The 21,636-nt window shown below is 45.7% G+C and overlaps 1 protein-coding gene across 9 annotated transcripts in view; it reads left to right on the top strand.

Annotated features, from left to right (window-relative positions):
- The window catches only part of WWOX (WW domain containing oxidoreductase), an 891,989-nt gene that overhangs the window by 325,041 nt on the left and 545,312 nt on the right, over positions 1-21,636 (top strand). Inside the window, exon 9 of one of the 9 annotated variants that reach the window (XM_043898113.1) lies at positions 3,858-5,272. The exons of the other annotated variants lie outside the window; for them this stretch is intronic. Coding sequence (XP_043754048.1) covers positions 3,858-3,902 — 45 coding nt within the window. The 3' untranslated portion in view covers positions 3,903-5,272. Of the gene's footprint in view, positions 1-3,857; positions 5,273-21,636 lie in introns of those variants that run through there. 9 annotated transcript variants of the gene reach the window in all.

Here is a 21,636-nt window from a genome sequence, read left to right on the forward strand (position 1 = left end):
GCTCGGGTCGGTCTGTGCCCCAGAGAAGGTGGCTCGCCTCGGGGGGTGGCTGCCTCGAGAGGGAGGCCACCGGCTTCAAGGGCAGGGGTGTGGCTTCAGGGCCGTGAATGAAGGACGCCGGAGGCACCCCTCCAAACATAACTTGGCCCCGTGCTCTCCCTGCGGACAGGAAGGCTGCACGCCCCTGGCCCCGCGCCCACGCGCGGGCTTTCTACATCATTCCCGCCCCAAAAACGACTCTGGCCCGTGACTTGGCCACTCTCCGCAATGAAGAGTAGCACTCGGATGCTTGTAACATTTTATTTTAACCTAACGAAAGGCAAAAGGAAAGGGTCTGAGTCTCTTCCTTCTCGATTCCCTCCACCCCTGGCTGGCTAGAAGATCTGGCCAGCATCTCTTCAAAAAAAAAAAAAAAAAATGCATCCACCCACCCACATGCTGATGGGCAAGTTAGAGACCTCTTTCCAGGTGGTCGTCTTTCCAGCACCTGCCCGATGATGCCTGGACCCGGGGCTGCTGCATTGCTAGGCGGGGAGGGCGTTAAGGGCCAGGCTGTCTCCGGAGGTTGGGTGATGACTGTTGCTTTCTTACCCAGGGCCTGTTTTACACGAAGACCCTGTTCCTTCAGGTCAGGTGCCTCCTCATCTGTGCCACTGCAGTAAATACACAAGAAGCCAGCTCTTTCTAGCAAGGGCAACATTATCTCGAATAACATGATAGACACCGAGAGTGCTCTGATATTCCGCCAACAGAGAGCAGAGAAGGAAAAGAGTCAGAAGTGGAGAGAGTATGAATGATCTGTGTGTGTTGACTCCTTTTTAAAAAGAAAAACAAGATTAACAGCAATACATACATATAAATATTTCTTTCCAGCTAAGCACCACAGATTAGATTTCACGTTGGAAATGTAAATCCTGCCTGGGAAACACCGATGTTTATTTTAAGCAACTGACCCTCAGGGATAAAAATAAAAAAGGAAAAGGGAAACAAACAAGCCGTGTTACTGACAAGTGATAGGATGTTCTATTTTATATCTCGCAGCTCTTTTACAACTCTGGCATTTCCAGGGAGCATTTTGTAATACTTTGGTCCAGTCCGTCCGTAAGAAGCTGCCTGTGTTTTTGTGTTTTGAATAAATGGGCAGAGAATGTCATGTCACGTTAGGCGTCTCATCCTTGAGTTAACAACACACAGCATCAGTGTTACCCACGTACCGTCCCTACCTTTGACAGCCTTTGAGAAATGTCCTGGGCTGTCTCCAGCCAGGTGAGCTCTCTGCTTCCCGATACACACCTCCAACAGTCTGGGAACGCGTCTGAATTGTAATATGTATCAGGGAAACGCTATCTGGCTGCCCTATTGGGTACCGATGCTGCTTTCTGTGTCTCCCCCTCGCTTAATAAGGTGTGGGGAGCCTCCAGATTCTCGCCTGCTTGGACTGAACAGAATGACTTGGCCCCCTGACTGTAGGGCACAGCCGACTCACCTTGCCTGGACATCAGGGTATCACTATTTTCCAGACTCAACGCCCACCCCGATTCTCACTGTCTTATTTCTCAAATCAGTTTTTGCCTCGGAAGTAACGGGATTCAGAGAATAAGAAGGTACTTGTCTCTTGTGTCCCGGAAAGTGGGCCATGCCGTCCGGGCCAAATGAACCAAAGAAGAGCTGGTGGACGGTCTCGGGGATGCTGATGGGAGCTGGTCCGCGCAGGTGTTGCTGTGTGGGTCACGCGGCGGTGCTCCCTCCGCGCGGCCGCCCTGGTGCTGCGGCTCTCCGCCTCCTGTGTCTTTGAGAAACCTCCCGACTCCTCCCAGGAACACATATTTCATTATCCGCTGTGGTTACCTCTCGATCCTGGGATCCCCGGCTGTATTTGAAACTACCTCCCTCTCAAAGAAGACAAGGGGATTATGCCAGGAGCATCTCCTTTTGGTGTGTGTGTGTGCGTGTGTGTGTCTGGCATTTGTGCACACACACGTCTGTGCTTACTGGCTCTTTGGCACCATTTCCAATGAGTCCTGAAGAAGGAAATGGCAACCCACTCCTGTGTTCTTGCCTGGAGAATCCCAGGGACAGAGGCGTCTGGTGGGCTGCCATCTATGGGGTTGCACAGAGTTGGACATGACTGAAGCGACTTAGCAGCAGCAGCAGCAGCCAGTGAGTTCTTCCGGCCTGTCTCCCTGGAACCAGCAGTGACCTTAAGCTGGCAGAAATGTTATGATCCAGTTGTTAAACACAGATACTACTAACACTTAAGTTACATAAACTTACCTTTTAATAAATTATATTCAAAACAAAGCTATTAAATACTCACAGCTCCTGGCTTCCTAGTCCTTTCACGACCTCTGCCTATTTTTATCTGTGTTCCTGAGTCTGTCTGGGTCTGGATAGTGGAAATGCTACAGGCCTGTGAGCAGCTGCGCGTGGTCCTCAGCCCTGCAACGGGAGGTGACCTTGCTAGCCTGAAGCAGCCTTAGGAGTATTTACACCACAGAAATAGGCAAAAGCTATAAACCAAGCCTTGGTTGATTGTTTATATTGTCTTGGTGAAAGAAAAGTAACTACGGTGTTAATTGTGCAGGTTAAATATATGCATATCATGACTGTAGTCATTACCTTATGAATAAGATAAAAAAAGGGGAAGTATTTCCTTAGCACAGTAATTAAAAAAAAAAACAAAAAAACAACTATTATCCAACTCAGCACAGAAGCCACTGGTGCCACTGAAGAATGGGTGACATTTCAAAATAGTGACTGTCTCAGTTATTTCACTTTCATCTTGCTGGATAACTTAAAAGCATCAACCAGTACTCATTAGCTGCATCTTGACCTGGTATGCAAGAGTTAACCAAGAAGCAATGAAAGCATTGGGTGAGAGTAAGCTAGTCCTGTGAAACTTACAATGAAGAATGTTGCATATTTCATTTTTAGTGTGTCAACATCTTTTATATCACTAAATTTTATAATCAACTTGTGTAGAGTTGGTCCTCCTTATCCGTGGGTCTCCCATCTCGGGATTCAGCTAACTCAGATCATAAATATTTGGGGGAAAAGAGCTCCAGAAATAGCTGAAAAGCAAAGGTTGAGTTGGCCACATGCTGGCAACTATTAACAGAGCGTTTGTATTGCATTTACAGCTATTTATATAGCATTTGCATTGTATTAGGTATTTCAAGTAATCTGGAGATTAAAGTAGAGGAGAATTGAGTGTGCTTAGGTTATATGCAGATGTGGTGCTATTTTATGTAAAAACCCTGAGCATCCTGGGATATGTGCTCCCAGGGGCATCCTGCAGGCAATCCCAGGAGGATCCGAGGGCCGCTCTGTGTACATTTATAGGCGTGCCTTCATTTTGGACAGCAGGAATACTGGAGTCAGTCAGCTGCCCCCTTGAGCAGGTGTTGGAGGAGTCATTGAGATGGCGTGTGCAGGGAGGTCTGCTCCAGCGCCTGGTGCGGTGTGGCGGAGACAGCTGTGGTCGTCAGCGCTGTCTCAGTCCTGGTGACCATCGGAGGGAGCAAGGTGACGTGTGCCTGCAGTGTGTCCGAGAGCAGACTCGTCCCCTCTGATGGGCTGCCCGGCTCGCCTGCTCGAGACTGCATGCCCGTGGTCCCAGGATGTTTGTTTCCCCAGCACAAAAGTCACCCGTGCCAGGCGGATCGCAAGTCCTCCCCTGTCTCTCGATCCTAACGGCCCTGCTGCAGGCTGTACAGAGCCGGGGAGAAGCAGGGGGGCTGCTGTTCAGGTAAAGGCCGCCAGTCACCTCCCGCCTCTCCACCAGCACACATGTGGCCTCTGAATACCGTCAGACCATTCCTGTCTCCTTAAACCAAGCCTTTCCGCGTGCTTTACAGGCAGCCCTTCTGCCCAGACACCCTGACCTTTCCAGAAGAATCTGAAGTCTTTCAAGAGCTCTGAAACCATGCCAGCCTGAAATGTCCACCTGAAAACAAAAGGAAACCTGACGACACCTGGCCACCCCGTGGAGAAGGCCCAGGACCTTGCAGGGCTCTTAGGCATTGCTGGCTCTTTGAACTTGCAGGTCATTTCTGTTTCTGAGAGCCTGGCGTCCTGGCTCCCAGGCCTATTGCCTACAACAAGCCCTGGAGCAAAACCCTTCCAGAGTGATCACGGTACCTCCTGGCTCCCACATCCTGCTCTATTTCTTGTTATTCTAGTTGAGTACTGCATTCAGACAGAGGTTGCCAATAAAGTTTATTGTAGGAGCTGTGTGTCAATATCTGTTGTACCCCCAGCCTAGGGTGCTTGTAATTAAAATGCCACAGATAGTCTGGGAGAGGCATGAAAATTTGATGGCAAATTGATTTCAGGTTCATCTTGAAATTTGTCCTCAGCTGGACTCGATACGCCTGGCAGCCGGGGGACGGCTTTTGTCAGAAGGGTCTGCTGGAATGAGACAGAGCTGTCTTGATCTGAATATTAAATACGGCGTGTTGTTTATGACAGATGATTCCTTCAGTGCTAAAACACATAGCTACTTCTCTTTACACATTCTTCTCCATTGAATGTGTAAGATAGGATCACATGGATCTACTTTACATATGAAAAGAAGTTGTATGAAACTCTCTGGGCATAAAAAATAAAGAGTTCTAGAAAGGCTGGCTTCAAACACAGGATATTCTGTCCAATATTCCAAACTTAGAAATGCTCCTTGGATCTAATTTAAGAAAGCTAGAAAAATATTGGTAATCAAGATGGCATCATCGACTATCACAGCCTGATAGTGTGTCCTTAGAGAAGTGTGTTGTGGAAAAGAGAAAAAAGCCGTATATGTGGGTGAAAAAATCCCAGTATTTAATATAACGAATTGCCGGTTCCTGTAAACTTGCATTTAGGCATCACATTATAAAAGCCATTATCCTTATGTATTGTTCATGCAGAAATGCACTGTGATGATAACATGATTTTAAAAGTATATTTGTTTTTAGAGTTTAATTTGAAAAAGGTATGAGGGAAAATAATGTGGAGATTTGAGTGTTTTTTAATTTTAAAAATGCGTCATTCAGTTGAATTAACCATGTGCAGGAAAAGCCATTTTATAATCTGAGACTGTTTATTGGGCAATTAATTGTATTTACTTTAGAATTCAATGTGTGATTAGAAACAGAATTGGAAAGAGCAATATTCAAAGGGGTGCCTTCCTTCATTCCTCTGGCAAATAAGAATTGAGCCCCTTCTCTGTGCAAAGCAAAACTGGATGAGAAGAGATTCCTAGGTGGGGACTTCAGTGAGGCCCATGTCCCAGACTACCCTGTCATTTATGTATATCATATATATATATAATATTTTTATTATATATGTCATACATATAATTAAATTATAATGTATAATGATATCATAAAATAATATAATAATATTATATACTCACTTATATGATACTTTCATCAATTTTTTAAAAAATGCTTGAACTGGTGATGCCCACATCTGCCCAACTGGCTTAAAGATAAATGAAGGCTGTAGTTTCATTCCTTCTATAATGGGATTTTAAGATGGAAACAGAGGCAGTTCCCTTCGCTTCCTGAGAGAATCAAGATCTACATCTTGCTCAGTGTCTTTTCTTAGACAGTCACAGGTACCGAGGCCCATCAGTGAAAAGAGCTCAGCATATGCTCATGGCTCGTCAAAGTCACTCCTTTGCACATTCAGGAGATATTTATGGATCTTTTATTAGGACAGTTTTTATGGCCCAAGATTAAAAGTTAAAAGTTAAATAGTAAAAGTAATGAAGACGGGCCTTTGGAGGATCCAGCCGGTTGTGTTTTCGTTCCCTCCGCTGGTCAAGGCCCATTGAATTTTGATGATAGCATTAAAAGAAGGAAAAAAGGGATGCCTCGATTCATCTTTGGAAGGAGACAGTGTCTGAATTAGCAAATTAATAAAATAAGCCTAGACTCCAAAGATGCTAATTTATATCTTCTCTGTAAGTAGCAGGCTTTTCTTTTCTGATGGGGACTTTGTTTGTGGCATCTTTAATGTTCTCAGGAAATACTGTGGGCAACATTTGATAAAACATTTAATTGTTTGATCATAGAAGATAAATATCTAGATAGTGCATCCACAGCCCTGAGAGAAGTGATCAGTAGAAAACAGTGCTTCCTGAAGGTTTATCCAAAGGATTGTTTTAGTTGCTGAAGTGCTTTATTTTAAGGTAGTTCCTGTTGGGCCAGGGACCAGGTTCAGAACGGAGCTTCACTGTGTGATGAAGCAGAGATCTCGTGGAGGTAGTTACCATGGTAGCCTGGTCTTGTAGTGTGGATTGTCTGTGGAGTCCACTGATATTTATGGATGCACAGAGCGGGCAGATAAAGAAGAACTCTGTGGTCAAAACTGTTTCAGAAGTGCAGTACTTATCAGAAAGGGAAAGAATCATCTTGTTTTCAAACTTTACATCATGACCACTTACCACCCACCCCACATTTTGTTGTCTGTTACGTAGGACAGTATTATATATTGGGTTAGCCAAAAAGTTTGTTTGGGTTTTACTGTAGTAGCTCATGGAAAAACCCAAATGAACTTTTTTGGCCAACCCAATAGAACACCCAAGGGAGAGAGAGTGTTTTCCAAATTTATATTGCCACTTAGCTCTTGCTTTCCCCTCTCCTTTTATCATTCTGTGGGTCCAGCCTTCTTTGGATCATTCTTCTGGAGACTGACTTTACTCAAGGGAGTCTGTTGCAAGTCCTGACTGACACAACACTGCAAAGATTAATCGTGTGACACATTTTTTCCCCATATGTTATATATTTTTAAAACCCTGTTAATGGGTTAAAACATTTAGAAAGAGTTTTTCTCTGTTGACAGAGCCCTCAACTATCAGACAAAAATTCAGGGTGACATTCAGAAATACCAAGATTGTCTATACTGTAGTCTAAAAGGAGCCGATTTTAATATCTTTACTAATGCATTTGCTGTAACTCTCTCCTTTAGTAATTAGATAATTATGTATAATTAGCACATTAATTACGTGCAACAGCTGCAGTTGATTGTGTGTGTGTGTGTGTGTGTGTCTGTGTGTGTGTGTACAACTGTTTGGCAACAGCTTGTGAGTTCACTATTAGACCTGTGAAATCTTTCTCCTTGGCATGTTTTCACTGTTTTTTTTCCTTGAGTGTGGAGGTGAAAGGCGTGAGGTGAACTAAAAGTTAACAAAGATGAAATGATCCTGCCTTGCTCTGGCTGTAGGTTTGGAGGAGAGTATCATCACCTGCCCCTGGGGCGCCCAGCGGGGAGAACACCTCCCTGGCCAGTTACCAGGTTCCCCAGGTGACTCGCTGCCCTGGAGGCAGGGAGCTGGGGTTTTCCTACGCATTTAAAGTATGCACTTACTGTTGGCCAAAGACTTGTTATATATTATTAAGTGGGCTGAGCAGTTTAAAAAATCATGTGTGCAGAGTGGTTTCCTTGTTATATAAAAACGGAAAATGGATTTACATAAATAATATCACCATAAATTAGCTGCCTGCCTGCCTTTCCTCGAGAAATATTGATGAGTTATCAATAAGTGCCACTCCCATCCTGGTGCTGCGACTACATCAAATAACACGATGGCCACCATCTGTGACTTGGAAATGGAAGGCGTTTTGTTTTTAACTATTTTCCTAAAGATGAATGGCAACTCACTCCACTGTTCTTGCCTGGAGAGTCCCATGGACAGGGGAGCCTGGCAGACTACAAGTTCATGGGGGTTGCAAAGAGTCGGATATGACTGAGCGACTGAGCACAAAAAATATTTTCCTGAAGTTGATCATTTTCTGGAATGAATTTGTCACTTTTATCATCAGAAAAAAAAAAGCCTTCAAATTGCATGGAAGAGTTGAAGATACTATTAGTTCAGTCGCTCAGTCGTGTCCAACTCTTTGCGACCCCATGAACCGCAGCACGCCAGGCCCCCCTGTCCATCACCAACTCCTGGAGTTTACTCAAACTCGTGTCCATTGAGTCGGTGATGCCATCCAGCCATGTCATCCTCTGTCGTCCCCTTCTCCTCCTGCCTTCAATCTTTCCCAGCATCAGGGTCTTTTCCAATGAGTCAGCTCTTCGCATGAGGTGGCCAAAGTATGGGAGTTTCAGCTTCAGCATCAGTCCTTCCAATGAGCACCCAGGACTGATTTCCTTTAGGATGGACTGGTTGGATCTCCTTGCAGTCCAAGGGACTCTCAAGAGTCTTCTCCAACACCACAGTTCAAAAGCATCAATTCTTTGGTGCTCAGCTTTCTTTATAGTCCAGCTCTCCCATCCATACATGACCACTGGAAAAACCATAGCCTTGACTAGACGGACCTTTGTTGACAAAGTAATGTCTCTGCTTTTTAATATGCTGTCTATAATTTCCTAATAAGCATAAGGCTAGGCACATAGTAGGGGCTCAGTAAACACTTCTTGAGTTAAGTGGAGTTATATTTGCATTTGAAAGCAACACTGAGATCTAACACCAGCTTATCAATTTTGTGTGTGTGTGTGTGTGTGATTTGTTTGCCCTTTTGCAATCGTTTATTGCCCTGGAGGTACCCCCTGGGAGGAGTGGGTGACAGGCACATCCTCTACAGACTGGTCCTCTGAAGACCACTGATGAGATCTTACAGGCTCCTGTCTCCATCTCTGGCCAGACCCGGCGGCGCCCAGGTGCGATGTCAGGCCTCTGTCAGCCGGGACGCAGTGTGGTCTCTCCGAGCCTCCCCACTTCAGCTCCGTCTGCACCTACCTTCCCACCTGCCGGGCTCCAAGCCCAGGAAGACTGCATGCTCAGCACTATGGCAAGTTTCTTCTGAAAAGGAGGCTTTGCAGGGGGCAGAGAGCTTTCTCCCTAACACATCAGCACATTCGCTTTAGAAAAAAAACGAAGATAGACAAGAAGGAAACCCTCTAAGCGCGGCATCCCGGCAAAGCAGAAAGATTCCTGACAGTGGCCATCTTTGGCTAGCAGGAATTTTTGGCTTTGTTAGTTCTGTCAGTCAGTCTGTCTCTCTCTCTTTCTCCCCATTTTGGTGTCTTATTTTTCTCCCTCTCTTTCCTTCCTAGCCTCCCCCTTTATTCACTTAAGAAGAAAGTTTTCCCACACATTAAGCGGTAGCGTGTGCTCACCACAGTCAGCGAAACCACCCTGATGAATAACACAAAACAACATCTAGGACATCCCCCATTTCCCTCTGGGGCCCCCAGCCGTGCCAGCCTCCCAGCAACCATAGCTGACAGCGGCCAGGAGCCCTTGCTCTGCCTGCGATCTCTTGCATCCCTGCAGGGACACCGCTGGCCAACGCGGAGGGTTTGCTGTTTGCTCTCAGAGGAGCGCTGCCCTGTGGAGGCCAGAGCGCTGCCCCTGGCCGGCTCATCTCCCCAGCCAGTGATCAGGGATGTCCTTCCAGCTTCAGGAGATGGAAGTGCGAACTCCTTTCTTCTCATAGCTGCATAATACTCCATAGTATGGATGTTCCATGATTTGTTGCAATTAGACTTCCATCCGTTTTAAATTCTAATGTTCAGAGCTTTCCGGACATGTGGAAGCATTTTAGAAAATTGACATCATGTCTGTAAACGTACGAACTCGAATTCCCTCTTGAATGTCCTGATACTTAGAATGCCCCGCACACGTGGCTTGTTTGTACACTGTTATTCCCCAAACATTTGTCTCTGTTTTGTACATGTGCCGTCTCCTCGTATTCCTCTGAGCCCTTCCTACATGCCTGCAGAATATATCTTCTTTTTTTTTGGCATGGGCAGAAGTCCAGCAGAAAGAATACTTATTTAACATAATTTAAACATGAGGGTTTTCTAATGCTACTTCCATTTAAATAATTCAAAAAGCTGTAGCAAGGTGTCTGAATACGAAGGGAAGAGAGCTGTTAATGGAAACATCATCGAGGCTGAAGACAAACTGTGTTATTCCGTCTGTAACTGAAGAGTCTAAGATAGAGATCAAGATTAACATTGTCATCTCGGGTGGTGTGTTATCTGAGTCACCTGCTCCTTTCTGGAGGCACCAGTCTGATTCCTGTGAAATCTTTTTTCCTCCTCTTTAGGAATGACGAATTTGCAGTGGCCTAAATTTGAGCTATGTTTTTTGTTTGCCATAAGTATTTTTTTATAAGTTTTATGAAAAAGTCATACATGATGTTTTTTATTCAGGGCAACTGTCCTTCAAATATGAAGCAGCTATCGTAGAATATTAACATCTTGGCCTGCATTTATAGCAGCATGAATGATTTCTTCTGAAACTGACATATCAAGGAGCTTCTCATCTATTATTAACTTAACTTTTCCTCAAACAAAATATTTATCAGATGTAACTTGATCCCCAAATTCCTTTCCTTGCTTAACCAGAAGCTGTCACACACTCACACACACACACACACACCCTCAGTCTTGGTTTCAACATTTTAAACATCCACCGAAAACTAATAGAAGGAGCAATAGAAAATCGCCAGAGTTGAAATTATTTCCAGCTATGTTTAAATATGAATGTCTTGTTCGACTCTTAGCGTATGTATTTATGGCCGTGTGATATCATTATGGCATCGTAATGAATGTCTGCTGAATTATAGGGGATTCAGCAGGGGATACAAATGGACTTGGATTCTGTAACTGCCATGCTGCTGTCCGAGAAGGGCGGAAGCTGACATATCCCACCCCCCACCCCACCCCGCATTAACACATCTGTCAAGCATCCGCAGTCCTCTGTGCGAGCCTCATCTGTTAGGAGTGAGCGGCGGGGTGGCCGGAGGAGGCTCTGTGTGACCGGACAGGTGTGAAATCACCAGGCGCGTCATGGAGCTGCCTGGCGTGGCTGTGGGTCTGCTTTAATCTGGGCTACGAATTATATTGTGCAGACCTTTAAATTTTTTTTCCTTTCTTATTCTGAATGCCAACTTGAAATGAACTGACTCGGATGCCTTATTATTTAGCCTTTATTTTGTGAGTGAGCATACGGTTGTGCAGAGCGCAGAGGCGGGGTGAGCCGAGGTGCTTGGCCCTCAGTTTGGTTTCAGCACCTCCCTTACCAGCTGTGTGCCTGGAGCCAGGTGACTAAACACTCTGGGCTCCAGTCCCTCACACTGCGTGGGCACAAATAATACTCTGTACTCTCCAGTGTGCTCATAAGATGCGCATCACTGGGAGTGTTAAGGGCCTGGCAAGTGATTCCTAAGGAATGGCTGGAAACGTGGGAGTTGACATGGCTCTTTGGACTGTTTCTGTTATTAGCATGAATGTTCTCTCTATGGAGCACATTCAGTTCCCTTAGGAGTCATTTCCCCCAGTTTTACACAGTAGGAACTTGCCATGTTAGCCCCAGAACCACGTATTTGCCAGGCACCCTGATTTCATGCATTGAAGAGGTACTTACTGAGTGCCCGTTGTGCAGGAGGCCTAGCGCTGGGCTCTGGGAGACAGCGGGCAGCCGCTCCTGACCAGTCCCCCGGCCCTGGCATGGAGGCCATGGACTGCTCAGAGGGGACGGTTCTGAGAAGCTTATTCCGGCTGCAGAGAGGTCTGCCTCTCCCCGGGCCCTGGTGCTTCCTGCGAGGGTGTGGCGCCCAGGCGGGACTGGAGGAGCGCAGGGCTCCGCATCACTGCGCTCAGTGACGCTGTAGGCAGCGCCCAGGGGCACCGCCTGCTGACCCGGGCCCTCTCCCACAGTGTGGGGTGGGTTGGCTTCTGTCCTCAGGAGCACCCGGCAAAAACTCCTCTGCTCCCCATTTCCTGTGCTGGATGTCTCAGCGCTTGCCAAGGTTGGTGAGTCTGACTCTTGCTTAGCTCTTTCCCAGTCCAGTCTGGTGCATTGGATCGCATTGTAGACACAGATGTAGTCTGCAGCACAGCTGCCGGGCTCTGTTCATGAGCCGTGCCTCACGTTGTGTCACCGTGTAAACGGGGACCCCACGGGGTTGTAACCATGAGAGGTTTCGTGTGTTAGAATGCCCGGGACCGCCTCGCGCGGGGTGAGGGCCACACAGCCCCTTGCTTTTGCTGCTGCCGCTTCTTATGAGTACATGCCTCGTTCTGATCATACTCATCTTGGGGGCATTTCAAGTCACAGTTTGGCTTAGTTCCACCCTTTCTCTCACCCTGTACCCCCTCTCCCCATCAAACCCATCCATATAAGACTAAACAGGTTAACAATCTGTTTCCCTCTGAATTTTTTTCTATGCTCATATACATTTATATGAATCCTCCATGTGGATATATATACAGATACACATATATACTTAGTGTTTTTTTGAGATTTTTTTTCTTTTTGATAGTTTTGTGCGATACAACACGGAATCATACTATGCACACTGTCCTGTATCTTTTGTTTCTCATCCAACGGTGGCGTGATAGCCCACGGTGTGGAAGTACCACGATTTACACAGTCATTCCCTGTCTCAGATGGGTTGCAGGGCATCTGTTTAGTTTCCAAAGATTTCTCCACACACTCCCGCCCAGCCACAAATAGTGATAGGATAAGCGTCTTTGTTCCTATGTCCAGACGGATGCTTTTATTTTAGTGGGATAGATTCCCAGGTGTGGGATCGCTGGGCCAGACTCTAAATTTTTTAAATGGATTTTTATCAATCTAATGGACTGTGCTGACGAGAGCCAGAATCCTGATAGAAACACTCAGCTGAGAGTGAATTTTTTAGATGTAAAAGTGGATGGTAATTAAGCGCCCACACATTAAAAAAGAGTAATTTGACGAGTGTATCACAGTATTAATTGATTATAGTGTCTGGAAGACTTTGGATTCCAGTATCTGACGGCGAGGAAGCAGGTGGAACCTCTGCCAGTTACGCCCACAGATTTTGCACACAAGTGTCTGGAAGTAGCTAGCTTATCTTTGCTTGGAGTTTCATAGGACAGACATTGCTAGTGTGTCGACTTGGATGCCAAGCACCGGTGATCGGTGTTTGTCCACATTGTCCAGTGGATTGGGCTGTTGAGGCTGATCCAGGCCGGGGCGTCGGGGTCCTGGGGACCCTGGTTGGTTGGTTTTTCATGAAGGACAGGGTGTCTGGGAAAGCATCAAGCGTGCATGTGTTTGCCTCCCATGAGCAGAGTGGGCATTTCACCTCCCAGATCTCAGAGCTGGCAGCGGAACATTCTGTGACGTGGACTGCCTTCCTCCACATCTCCATGGGGCCAATCACCTACTGCTTAGAGGCCCAGTATTTGTAAGCCCAGGGAGGAGCTTGATGGTGCCTGACAGGTGACCCATGAGTTTGCATTTTACCCAAGGTGTTAGCAAGCAGGAAGAACCAGGAGAGCCCAGAATAAATAACAGTGTCAGTGGCGGGGGGGTCATCAGAACGAGCAGAACCGGATGGAGGACCGACCTTCTAGGACAAGGGCGAGAGCTTCCAGACCCTTCCAGAAACACCTCCTTTGTCTTGGAGGAGAATCGAGTTGTTATGTTCAACCACTCAGCTAAGCTTTTCCTTGAATTAAACTGTTGGACTACTTCCTTCTGTAACATAATTCTTGATCCCATTGGATCTTGGAGAGTCCTCAAGACGTTGTGTGCATCTCCTCTGCTTTTAGTAATTACTTTTAATTGGGGTCCAGTAAGTGGTGATGGGGGAGATTCCAGGAGCGTATCAGAGAGTTAGGAGAATGTGGGAGGGGCCAGAGTGAGTGAAAAGCTGTATTCTGACCACAGTATCTGCTGAAATCAAGCTAGTCACCTAGTTGGGTAGGCTTCCTCTTTTAACGTCTGGGTAGAGCTCTTCTGAATTTTTTTCAAATCCAGAAGTTGATCTCAGCTTCTTCATTCACTCAAGTGCTGTTCTCTTTACCAAGGCACAAAGTGCATTCCTGAAACCTGGAAGTGGTTGAAAAATGAGGGTTAGAATTTGAAAATTAGAAAAAAGCCAGTGAAATCAGGACACCGTTCTGGTTCATTGAATGCTTGTTCTATATTAAAGAAAACACAAAAAGTCTTCTTTTCTGAGTGTTTCTCAGACTGGGCTTTTCCCCATAAGCCACCTCCATGCTCATGCTCTGAAAGTTTTCTCCTGCGGCGAATGGTGAGTAGTCACCCCAGTCCTAGGCTCCGGCTGCAACCTCCGCCTGTGGCTCCTACGTCACTGCTCTCTGACTTCCTCAGAAGCTGTTACATGACCTCCAGATCTCTCTCTGACTCCCTGTATTACCATTAGAAGACATCCACACTGGGAAATCGCTCAGTTCCTGTTTTTGATTAATATTTTATCAGCCGCGAGAGGAAATGGTATTCTGTAGCAACACTAATAAGTAATTGAGCAGATGAGATGTTCCTGCTGGCTTTGGTGAAAAGAACAGGCAAGGTTACAGGCAGAGAGCTCGGGATAATAAAGTCAGGTGTCCGACGCGAGTGTCTGGTAGCTTAAAATCCACCACTGGTGTGAGCAGGAATCCAGCACTGAATCCTTCTTTGAGCATTGGCTTACCTGTTTCATTTTATTGACAGTAATTGTTGTAGTAGTAATAATTACTGCCTTTGTTGAAAGTAACATATCTAAAGCAAATGGAGCTAAAATGTGAATTCTTACAGTATTTAATATGCAGCATTATGTATAAAGTCAGGGTTACACCGGATAGGCAGCAGAACCCAGCAAAGGTTGAGAATTCCACTCACCCCACTGTATTCAAATCGTCCTGAAAGAGAGGAAGTACCATAGCCATCAGGAATAATACCGTCCGGCCATTACCAAATCATCAATGTTTAGGGGGCTGGAGGTCACGGGCTTAGTGGCAAGTCTCATCTGTCCTTATGCATCTTAAATGTCTGCATTCTGTATCCGGGTGGTGGTATTTTAATTCCCACCGGACAGTCTGATGGGAAGAGAGAGAATTCTTCTTCTGTAGTTACTTTTCTTCATCTTGGGTGAGGAGACCTTCTGCTGTTTGTAATATAGTGGGGCCTGGCCTCCATGAGTGGAGGTGCTTCCGGCACACCCCGCAGGCCTCCTTGCTCAGAGAGACGGCGTCTCCCCTCATACCTGGTGTCTGGCACGGGGTGTCTGGTTCAGGAGACCAGGACTCTCGGGCGTCAGAAAACTGCTGCCCAGGCTCTCCCTGCAGGAGGTTGGGCTCTCCTGGGAAGCCCTGACTGCAGCCAGGAGCAGGTCTTGTAGGCTAGCAAATTGCAGGTAAGAACATACCACCATTTTCAGAAATACCCGTGGGTTTTTCTTCTCTCTCCATGAGTATTTTATTAGCGTTTTGCTACTGCACTCCAGCCCCGTTCACTTAGGCCTGTATTCCCCTGCATCAGATGGGGACTTCCATTAAACTGCGGCAGTTCCAGTTTGTGCAGTTAGCAAGTCGACATCCATGACCGTGGACCGTCTTTCCACCTGTAGACCTCACCTTGGAAATCTCTGATGTGTTTGGGCTGACTCCCTTTTCTGTGTGTCCTTCTCTTTATGAAGTTCCCGTTTTTATTGCTTGCTCAGGCACTGTTATTGTTGCTTTTTAAGGGAAGTTGTCATGAGACGTCTGACGTGGGAACCAGGCCTGGCCCTCAGGGATGCGGCCACATGTACTATTATTTGTCGTTGTTTAAAATTGTTTTCCATCAATTCTTCTCAGTCTCTCGCGCCGTTAAAATCCAGCTTAGCAAAATGGGATTGATTGGAGAGTTCACATTTGCCCTTTGATGAATTATCAGCATTTTATCAAATAACATTAAATATCAGTGGACACTGAAATACAAGAACTAGTTCATTTCTTTTGACAACACACATGTTTTCTTATCAAACCAAATATAAAATACTTGTCTTTGAGAAATAGTCCCTGTGGGACTTCCCTGGCGGTCCAGTGGTTAAGACTCCGAGCTTCCAGTGCAGGGGGCACAGGTTTGATCCCCGGTCAGGGAACTAAGATCCTGCATGCTGCAGGGCATGGCCAAAAATAAATAAATAAATAAATAAATAAGAAGAAATAGTTCTTGTAGTTCTTGCTTTGCAATCAGGGACCACACATGTGAGTAGCAACATGTTTTGCAGCCTCCACTGTATTCTGCTGGAGTGGGGACGATGAAGCTGTGCACACTAAGGTGTCCTTTCTCTCCTTTTTGTTTAATTTTTAAGATTATTTAATTGGAAGCTAATTACTTTATAATATTGTGGTGGTTTTTGCCATATGCTGACATGAATCAGGCACGGGTGTACATGTGTCCCCCATCCTGACCCCCTCCCACCCGCCTCCCCCTCCCATCCCCCTGGGTTGTCCCAGAGCACCGGCTTTGAGTGCCCTGTCTCATGCACTGAACCTGGACTGATCATCTGTTTCACATGTGGTAATACACATGTTTCAGTGCTGTTCTCTCAAATCATCCCACCCTCGCCTTCTCCCACAGAGTCCAACAGTCTGTTCTATACATCTGTGTCTCTTTTGCTGTCTCGCATATAGGGTCATCGTTACCATCTTTCTAAATTCCATATATATGTGTTAATATACTGTATTGGTGTTTATCTTTCTGACTTACTTCACTCTGTATAATAGGCTCCAATTTCAGCCACCTCATTAGAACTGATTCAGGTGCATTCTTTTTAATAGCTGAGTAATAGTCCATTGTGTATATGTACCACAGCTTTTTTTATCCATTCATCTGCCAATGGACATCTAGGTTGCTTCCATGTCCTGGCTATTGTAAACAGTGCTGTGATGAACACTGGGGTGCACGTGTCTCTTTCAATTCTGGTTTCCTCGGTGTGTATGCCCAGAAGTGGGATTGCTGAGTCATATGGCAATTCTATTTCCAGTTTTTTAAGGAATCTCCACACTGTTCTCCATAGCGGCTGTACTAGTTTGCATTCCCACCAACAGTGTAAGAGCGTTCCCTTTTCTCCACACCCTCTCCAGCATTTATTGTTTGTATACTTTTGGATAGCAGCCATTCTGACCGGCATGAGATGGTACCTCACTGTGGTTTTGATTCACATTTCTCTGATAATGAGTGATGTTGAGCATCTTTTCCTGTGTTTGTTAGCCATCTATATGTCTTCTTTGGAGAAATGTCTGGTTAGTTCTTTGGCCTATTTTTTGACTGGGTCATTTATTTTTCTGGTATTGAGCTGCATGAACTGCTTGTATATTTTTGAGATTAATTCTTTGTCAGTTGCTTCGTTTGCTGTCTTAAATACTTCTCCGCTCCTAGGACCCGCGGGCCAGGGCCGCAGTGTGCTGGGCTGGGCACTTCACGTCTGGAGCCCATCGCAAGGGGCTGACGTGGGAACCAGGACACCACGTCTTCCAGCTCCGTTTTCTTGTCCCCAGTTGTGTGGACCCTGACACAGGGCATCCTGGTTTGAGACTTATCAGAAGTTTCAGGAAGAGGATCACTGCTTTAAGAAAAAAGCTCTGAGGGAAGAAAAGTATAACTCTTTCCCTTCTTACTGGATATATGAAAATCATCTGCATGCGATGTATTGTTTGGTTGGGACATCCCATTTTGCCTTCCAGAGCGCATGTATCATCAGATCCCTCTGGCATGCAGCAGGTGGTTCTGGCTTCTGTGATTTTGATGAAGGAGCTTCTGTAATAGGATTTTTGTGCCTGCGCACAAGGCCGTGGTTGTAAACATACACTTCTGGGTCTTCACTAGGGCAGAGGGATGGAGCTCCGAGCACCAAGAGTGGGAGGAGAGGGTTGGGGGAGAGAGGAGCAGGTGTGGTCAGGTGGGGGGCTGCTCATGGCTTCAGACCCCCTTGCTGACCTGAAGTGGTCCTTACATCTTGGGGAGGGGGTAGCAGAGGGAGGGAAGCCAGTAGTGGACTGGCATCTAAGGAATCGAGCCCAGGGACGCTGCTGGACATTCTCCAATGCAGAGGAAAGCCCCCTTGACAGAGTGTCAGTCGCACCAAGATTGAGAAACTCCACTCTGACTGGTCCTGAAAGATTCAGGGCGGTGATGTCACAGGATGGGTGACTGGGAGGGGTGGGAGTTTTTAACTCACCCAGTGGTATTTCATCCTCGCTTGCTCTGGCCGATTAGGAAAGAATTAACTGCAGAAGGTTGCCCTCACCATCGCCCATCTAGAAAGCATGCCTGTTCAAGGTTGCTAATTGCAGTGTTCTGTTGCCAGGGAAAACAAACATCAGGATTTCATGATTGATTCATGATTAGTTTAAAATTAATGCTGCTCTTGTTACACAACGCACTGGTAAGTAGAGGGAAGAGAATTTTTGCTTCGGGATCCTAAGTCAACACTGCAGTAAACACCTAGCAAACCCATTTATCTCGGGCTTAATGCTTTGCTGTTTCCTCTAAGCTCTTCTTAGGTGCCTCTGGGCTTTTTAACATTCTTTGGCAGTGGTAATTTATTAATTGATTTTTAAATTTGGCTTGTGAAAATGAACTTTAGTTAGGAGTTTAAGGAGAATGGAATGGCCTATTTGTTTTCCAGTAGCTGGTTTTTCATGGTCAGCCTTAGGGAGCAGTGGGAGGCAGAGCGCCTGGGGACTAGGAGGCCTTAGACCCCACTTCCTCACATCACCAGTGAAGGCTCAGCTGCTCAGTGAAGGACTTTCTGTCATAGATGTTTTAATAAAAATTGCTGATATTAGGTGAGCTCTCCCCATCAAATGCATCCAAACATAGCTTTGTATAGGTATGCTCAGCTATTGAATTTTTTGGCATTGGTTAGGTATGTTTTGTTTTATTTTAATTTTTTTTTTTGTCCCTTGGCAGTCTGATGGAGCCTTCTCACAATGTTTTAAAATGTTTACTATAAAATACCTAGGATAATAAAAGGCACAGATTATACTTCAGTAGGGTTCTGTCTGTGGCCCCAAGGCTTATATGGAAGCAAAACCACCATGTGATGCAATCATGGCTTTAGAAATCGAAATCCAAGAGAAGACTCGTGGATGTTTCTATGTTACTATCTGAAATTCTTCACCCTGTAAACTTCAGTCTGGTCCAGCTATTGATGACACTAATGATCATGTATTTATTGATCATTTATCAATATTTATAGACCTCTTATAATATTTTGGTTGCTGTGCTAAACATTTTATAGCATATTATCTCATTTCATTTTCACATGTCTGTAAGGTAGGTTATGCTCATTCCACAGGGTAGGAAATGTAGGCTCAGAGAAATAGCATTACAGTTCAAGTTTGGAAGTTGATTTTCAAACCTTTGCTCAGTCTTAATCTCTTCTGTTGTCTTAATTTCATTAACACTGTATGTTTTATTTTGGTGTGGTTCTTTGGAATTGTTTATATCTTAGGAGTTTTGGCATATGTTTATTAGAGAAAATTCCTAGGTCCCCACAGTGTCAATAGGCAGGAATCAGACAAACCAAAGCAAAAGTCTCCATTTGGCTTCCTAGCTCTCCTGCAGACTTCGGTGTTCAAAAATCCTAAGGGATTTACCTTGATGGACAGCAGAAAGCAAGACAGAGTTTCTGGTCTCCAAGATGGACACTTTCCTGAATGCCTCCTTTATGTTTCTCCTTAGCATAAGAAGGAAGGGAGTGAACCTCTTTTCCTGACCTCCCTTAGGTTTGGATGGTTCCTTCCTCTGACTAAATTATGCCACCCGCTTGGTTAAAGCAGTTGCACGCTGAGAATGTGGTTATTAACATCGCTACCTGATTCAATATATTATTATCTTACACCAAAAATTATATTTTATAATTTGCTACCAAGTCTTTCAGTTTTCCTCGGATATCTGAAGTTGGATGATTAGAGACAGATTGTTGAAACTCACCAGTTACGGTGACTTTTTCAATGTCTTGTTGTCCACAACCTCACTGCCCTTATTAATTCTCTTGGCAAAGTCAAGTCATGGATTTCGGTTTAGATTTCCAGGCACAGGTGTTTGTTTGGACAAAATGACCAGCAGAATACATATGAATATTGAGTATCTGAATTTAGAAGAGCCTGATCTAGGTCTTCGGGGGCCCTTGGTTTTACTGTTATGCATTTCTATGTTTTCAAAACATATTGTTCTTTTTCTCAAGGGAACAAAGAAGGGCTAAAGTAATAGATGGATCTATGAGCCAGTCAGTCCCCACATTAGGAAGTTGCAATAGCTAATAATAGGCATGGCCTCTGTTAGTTAAGGAATGTTGGAGTTTTCTTTGTGAATTCCCTATCTAGAGAGGAAAGGGCTTCTTAAGGTTAAGAAAGCATTGTGAGGTGTGACATACCGGGCACAGTACTATGAATATACTATGAGTATACGCAGTCAACGTCTTAAAATGTCTTAAAAATACATGCTTGCAGATGCAATCTCACTAATAATATGCTAAACAAAAGGATACTTGCCAGTGCAGAAAATACCAGTCAAGTGGTTCATTGCCCCACCCCTCAAAGAAAATGACCTTGAACCCTAAACTTGGATTTAAATCAGAACCATGTGAAGGTGCTTGTTAGGATCCTGCTTCGAATCCCTTGAAGCAGAGTCTCTGGACTTGGGGATGAGCTGTCTACTCTTTCACATCTCACCAGGTGGCCGTGCTGAGTTAGGGAGAAGCTGCTTCTGAAATAAAACTTGGGGAATTCAGGAGCACTCCGTCTGGACACCTCCCTGTGGAAATGGGTGGGTGATCGATAGAAATGCATATTCTGGCTTAGCCTCTTTAATTTTCTTAAGAGGTTATTAATCGTCTCTCCGTTTATTGGGTTGCCAAACGCTCATGGCTTCTGCCCATGTTTGGCAACAGAGCCTCTCTCTGCACCAGCAGCTCTTGCCAGGGGTTATAACTTAGGTCCCCGCACTCTCGCATTGATCAGACGTTTACTCTACTCGAGGAGAATCCATCTCCCCCTCTCCCCCCCTTTATGCTCTAACATTGATCTTCAGGACAGACAAGAGCACCCGGAAGCAGCATACCTGAGCTGCATGGTTTGGACTAGCAGCTGGCTATTACTGTTTCACAGACTGCACACTGGCGCTTCCCAGCTGGCACTCGTGGTAAAGAACCCCACTGCCAGTGCAGGTCAGATGTCAGAGACAAGTGTTCGATCCCTGGGCTCAGAATACCCCTTGGAGGAGGGAATGGCATCCCACTCCAGTATTCTTGCCTGCAGAATCCCATGGACAGAAGAGCCTGGTGGGCTGCAGTCCATAGGGTCACACAGAGTTGGACACGACTGAAGCGACTTAGTGCATGCAGACTGCCCATAGAAAACCAGCGAGGGAGGGCCTTATGTAAGGAGCGCCTCTTCTCTGGCAGCCCCTGTGTTTCCAGGGTGTGGTCAAGTCCCCGAGCTGTTGGAGGCAGCTGTGGACCAGGTGGCGCTGGGAGTTGGTTGGCAAGTGGCACAGAGCTGGCCCTGCAGGCAGCGTTCATCCTTTCTCCCTTTGGACCAGACAGAGGGGTCACTTCTCATCATGCACCTCCGGTATCTGAGATTCCGAATGAACTAGTGGCACAGCTAATACATTATTTTAACAGATTTTCCAAGGTGCACTTGAGTGTCTAAAAGACTCCTAGGGTGAGAGGTAGCCAGGCTCTTCTGAAGGGAACACCTGTAGTTTCTCTGCTCCTTGAATGTGGTCCTTGGATCTCCATTGTCCATAGGTCTACCTCCGACTCATCTTTTGGGTTTCAGCTGAATTGTTGTTCCTCCAGAAAGACTTTCCTTGTGTTGTAGGACTAAGCTGGGCCACTCCTGGGTGTTCCTTCAGACCTTTCTAGATCC

Source organism: Cervus elaphus, chromosome 4 (assembly GCF_910594005.1).
Source record: "Cervus elaphus chromosome 4, mCerEla1.1, whole genome shotgun sequence".
Classification (NCBI taxonomy): domain Eukaryota; kingdom Metazoa; phylum Chordata; class Mammalia; order Artiodactyla; family Cervidae; genus Cervus; species Cervus elaphus.